This window comes from Vigna unguiculata, chromosome 1 (assembly GCF_004118075.2).
Source record: "Vigna unguiculata cultivar IT97K-499-35 chromosome 1, ASM411807v1, whole genome shotgun sequence".
Lineage (NCBI taxonomy): Eukaryota > Viridiplantae > Streptophyta > Magnoliopsida > Fabales > Fabaceae > Vigna > Vigna unguiculata.
This window is the reverse complement of record NC_040279.1, coordinates 21026258-21031962: the sequence shown is the minus strand read 5'-3', so window position 1 is coordinate 21031962 and position 5705 is coordinate 21026258. Positions and strand designations below refer to the sequence as shown.

The 5705-nt window shown below is 31.7% G+C and overlaps 1 protein-coding gene across 1 annotated transcript; it reads right to left on the bottom strand.

Moving 5' to 3' along the window:
- Positions 1–5177: 5177 nt before the first annotated feature.
- On the bottom strand, positions 5178–5705 carry LOC114189519 (zinc finger protein KNUCKLES). The gene has a single exon (XM_028078111.1). It carries the CDS (start codon positions 5703–5705, stop codon positions 5178–5180), a length of 528 nt encoding a protein of 175 aa, XP_027933912.1.

Here is a 5705-nt window from a genome sequence, read left to right as displayed (position 1 = left end):
TGTTCGTTGTTTTGAATTTTGATTCAAGCAGCTGATTCATACACGGAAGCAAGCACGAGGCAACATTCTATTCAACCACCACTCTATCAATGCCTTTGAATTAAATCAAAGCCACCATTGAATTTCTAAGTGGGACACACATAATAAATACTTAAATTTGAAGTTTATTTTAGTAAATAACTTTGGTATAAAAACGTTATATTTTGAATTGAACATTTTACTATATTTTTTTTTATCTTTGATCTTTTTATACTTTATCTTTTTAATTGTTCACTAAAAAATTGTTAAAAATGGTTAAGTCGTTTTTAATCTTTCGGTAAGTCTTCATCAATTATTCACTTTAAGTCGTTTTTAACCTTTACCAATGTGTGTGATAGTGATATGAGTTATAACGATTATAAAATAACTTAATTTATAAGCGTGGATAAGATAAGTACAATTAGTACGAAGAATTGATCGTTACGCGATTTCAACCATCATGCAGTCACGGTGACGAGGACGTGCTTAGTTATACATATAAGAAAACAACCTTCCGGAAAGGAAATATATTTCAGTTTCTAGAAAAGTTTATAACTATATAAAAATAATTCCCTTTTTTCACATATTTATTTTTTAATATATCTTTTCACTTATATATGTAAACTTCTTTATTTATTTTCTTTTGTCTTATCTTATTATCACAAGAGAAATTAGTTTAAAAAATATTTAATATAGAAATGTGCATAAAAGACTGAAATAGTCTAAACTATAATATATGTATAGAGAAAAACATTATATATTGATGATTTCACAAGAATAATGTTACTGTAAAACCTAAACTAACGAAGTGGTTTTTAAAACATACGATGTATATTGAAAAATACAATCATATATACGATAACATATATTTTAGAGAAGTCTCTTGGAGAAAGAAAATCAAGAATTGATGTAGTTTGACAAACTTTGAAGAGATCTTAACAACTATTAAAGGTTGATGATTTAGTTGAAATCCAAAATGTTCAATGAAGTGGTAACACTTTCAGAACTCCCATTCAACCTAAGGCGTGTGATACTATTGAGAGGGAGTTGACTATGTTCAAGCAAGAAGATAATTATATTATTCCTATCGGTAGAGAATATTTACGCTATAACTTAATTTGAAATAAAGAAGTTATGAGAACATGCCTTCATGTCCACGATGTAGTTGTAGTGTTGTATTTGATGACACAACAAAGATACTCTTCGATTAAAGCCACGCTTAAGCCCAAAACAAGAACTAGTGACATTATATAAGTGTTAAGTATTAGTCTTTAAGTTTTGATATGAAATTCAAATTTATTCATGTTCGAGATTTTGATATATTTTAGTCCTAAACTTAAAACATAAATAAATATAGTCATTTTAACCTAATTACGTTAAATTATTTTGATGTGTCGAACGTGTTTTCCAGTTGACATTGAAGTGAAAATGTGTCAAAAGTATAAACAACTCAAATGCTAGCATGAAATGCATTTGGCAGGTCAAAAAAATGTATCATAATTTGGTTAATAAAAGGACTATAGATCAATTCATCTTAAAATTTTGGGGATCAAAATATATCAAAGTTCTGGATAAGAAACAATTTCAATTTAGAGTCAAAGTTCAGGAATTAAAAACATATTTAACCCTTATTATAATATTAAAGGGAAGCAAATTATTTAATCATATCCAAGAACAAGGGGAAAATATGCACCTTATTCAAATGTACCAATTGTAAAATGAGTCAACAAAATTCCTCGATGCTAATGTCTTTACTCGACAACTGAGGGGGTAGGGCTTATTTTGAAGGAACTCATTGACGAATACCACTTCTTCATATTTGTTCAAATTCTAACAAGTTCATTATGTTTTGGGTTCTTAGATCAGGGGTTATGTCCAAAATCCAATGGATAAGATTTCAAAGAATGACGAAAATTGAAATGGATTTTTTCTTAAAACAAATCATAGATTTACTCATCTAGATTGGTTTGGCTCGTGATTGAACACGAATGGTGTTCTTCTTTGAAGCTTTAGTTGGTTCTGAATTTTTTGTAACATTTTAGCACTATATAGTATGGTCTCTCTTCTTCTTCTTCTATTGTTTCTTCTTATGTTGCTACTTAAAATGTCTTATATAGGCTCCAAAGAAAATAGTTGTTGTAAAACTATTTATGCGTGTTGAGCAACTTGTGCTTTTTTTTGGTTTCTTTCTTTCATATGAAGAGCTTGATATTGGTAAATGCATTTAGTGCACTTCAAGCAACAATAATTAACTTTTCTTCAACACCCGAATCGTGGGATGTACTTATATTGTTCTTTATTTGTCTAAATTGTAATGTCTTACTATGTAAACAATACTTTCATATTGAACAATGATATTTTGACTACTAAATTTTGACAACTTTTTCTTACAACATAAAATGTCATCTTTTAAGTGGTTTTTGAATATTGAGAATGAGAAAAATGAAAAATGAAAAACCACTTAGAAAATGATACCTAAGATTGTAAGAAAAAGTTATCAAAATTTAGTAGTCAAAAAATCATTTTCGTTCCCGATTATGTATCACTTAATTCATCGAATTGTTGAAGAAAAATAACTTTTATTTTTTATCAAAATATATATCCTTTTATGTTACTTGTCCTTTGTCTAACATATCTTTCTTGACATACGAAAGTGATAGACATTCCCTATAATAGAATAAGCATTTTATGCATTTTCATTTAGTACAAAGTTAGCTTAATTCTATATGATGATTATTTAAACATATTTGTGTAATATTAAACATAAATTAAGATTGTACAAAGTTATATCATTTATTAGACGAAATACTAGATGAAATACTTACGTCTTACAAAATTTGTTCTTGAGATTAATTATCGTTTTTCAAATGAAGTATTATCATATTTTTATGTTTAGTTGTTTTCGACGCTTCATTAAAATCATGTTTGACTTTTTCTCTAATACTGATAATAAAACACAAAAATCAGTAAGTAAACTAAAAAATAAAATAAAAAGAAGGGACAAGAAATTGATGCTACATGGTCATAAAGCTCTTCGGTGCTAGAGAACACAATCAATCATGTGAGTTTGGTTTAGGCTGCAAATTATGTTTTGTTGGAATGTAAAATTATGTAAGAGCATCATTTTTTTCATAATTGTTTGTATAAGGGTTAGAACACCCTTAAGTACTCTTTTTAATTTAATTTAATTATTTGTTGATAGAAAAAAAAGAACACAATCAATCAAACTTCTGCATCGGAGAATAAATCTTTTGTCCTAATCAACCAAATTTATCTCCATGGTACCAGCTAAAAATCTTCTTTAGTTGTTCTTCTAATTAGAACAGTTTCTTGAAAGCATATTTAACCAGAATCAGTTTAAAGTTTATGACTATTTCTCCAATATTCGAGTGGCGTTTTGGTCTCAAAATCAGGTTCTGATGAGAAAAAAACACAATTTATTAATTCTCATATGGTCATCTCATCAAACACTTCATAAACAACTTTAATGTAATATTTTATCACAACGATGCAATTATTTAAATAGAAAACACGAATTGAGAAAGGTTGTTTTTGAAAATGTTTTACTACTATTAACCTAATTTATGATGAATTTATTATTTTATGTTTTAAAATAATTAAAGATTGATTTTAGGTTTTTTTTGTAATGTAATTTTGGTAAATCGATTAGTAAAATACATTATTCTTCCATGTTTCTTAAACAGTACATGAACTATCTTTTTTTTCTGTAAAATGTTATTAAAACAAAGTTGATGGAAAAAATGCACTTAAAAAAAACTTAAATATTTTAAAATAATTATTTAAAATGTATTTTAGTTCATTTATTATATATATATATATATATATATATATATATATATATATATATATATATACTTTGAATTGATTGGTACATTTTTAATTTTTTTTTCTTTTTACCGAGTGTATCCTTTAAAAGATGTATTAACCATTTTTGTTATGATGTTGAGGTGAGGGGCTAGAGGGAAACTAATTTTATGTTTCTTTTGGTGATCGTAATATGTTATTATTACAACAGTCCATGAATTACATTAACGTTTGGTTATTATTGGCACGTGTAGTAAGTTTTTTACTTTTGTAAGAAGCATGTGATTGATGGTTTAATTTTTGTTGAATAAGAAGAATGTAAGAAAAATTTGGAATGGGTTAAGTGTGGAAAAGCTAGAGTGTGTCGTTTAGAAATGGTTTGAGAAAATGGTGGTGTGGTAGGTATAGATAGATAGATAGATAGATAGCTTGATAATAATTTGGCTAGATGAAGGAACTACATTGACAAGGTCCCTCGCAAGGCTTTATGAATAATAATTGCACAAAGAAAACACCAAGGTCTCATCAAACTCTCTTTTTGAGTAGGAATCCACTTTACTCGATCTCAAACCATTTCTCACCCATCTCATGCCTTTCACTTCCCCCTTTCAGCTTATCAACAAAACCCAACCCTCTCCTCTTACCATTTTTTTTTTCCAAAAGGGAAATTACGAGAAACGATAACTATTACACCACACAACAAACGAGGACACATTCATTATTTCACCCAAGTACTCACATATCTATTCTCACCTTAACTCACTCCAATCCCTTCAAAATCAATCACCAAAAATAAATCATGTACCCGCGATTACTCAACAGATTCATGCTTCATCACATTACAGTACTACTCATTCTCCATCATTTTATACTACTTTCTTTTACCTACAAAAAAACAATGCAAAATTGCTTTTCGTTTTTCTTTTCTTCCACGTATTTAACGTCATAAAAAAGCTTGTCCGAATTTTAAATATAGAGAAAATAAGAAACCACGGCAAAGAAGATAAGGGAAAAAAAAATGAAACTAACCTAAAATTTAAGAAAACGTGAGAAAGTTCATATAAATAAGGGATATCAGTTATACTAAAACATTAGTAGCTTGAGATTTTGGACTGAACCTAGCTAGCACTTCATAATTACTAAACCAAACCACATCACAAATTCCGTTCTCATCAGCCCTAACAAAAAGAAAGAAAAAAAAAGGGGGGGGGGGAAGAGAAAGAGACCCTTCCACTTCCGTAACACATAGTAATGAAGAAATGAAAACGTTTGTAACCTTTTTAAGAAAACAAAGTAACGACGTTAACGTGGAGCTCAACGAATGAGCGTGTTGTTCACAAGCGGAGAGTGAGGTCGAGGTTGACGTGGTCGGAGGCGTCGACATTGTGGGAAAGGACCTGCTGTTGTTGGGGTACGGTGGAAGACGCGGCGTGGAACGGAACGGGGAGGGTGGCGGCGGTCACGTAAGGGTGGGTGGCTTGGAACTGCAGGGGCTCCACATCGAGCCAGTAGGGAGGGTGGAAGAAGAGCCCGGTGGAGGGCTCCAGTGGCTCCAGCATGGGCCTGGGCCTGGGCTCGCTTTGCTTGAGGGCAGGCTCCAGCGGCAGCGGGGGCGGCGGGAGAAGCCCGTTGGTTTGCCTCCTCGCGGCTGCTCGCTCCAGCTTGTGTGCGTTTTGGTGGCCGCCGAGGGCTTGCGAGGTGTAGAACTTGCGGTGGCAGAAATGGCATTGGAAGGTGCGTGTGGTGGCTGCGGTGGTAGGGGTGGTAGTGTTGGCAGTGGTGGAAGGTGGTGGCAGTGGTCTCTTTACACCACCGTTTGTGGGCTGCTTGAGGAACTCGTACATGGCCGTTGGGTCTGCCAT

Excerpts from the sequence above, each read along its gene's own strand:
- LOC114189519 (XM_028078111.1), bottom strand. The coding sequence starts at position 5,705 with ATGGCAGACCCAACGGCCATGTACGAGTTCCTCAAGCAGCCCACAAAC.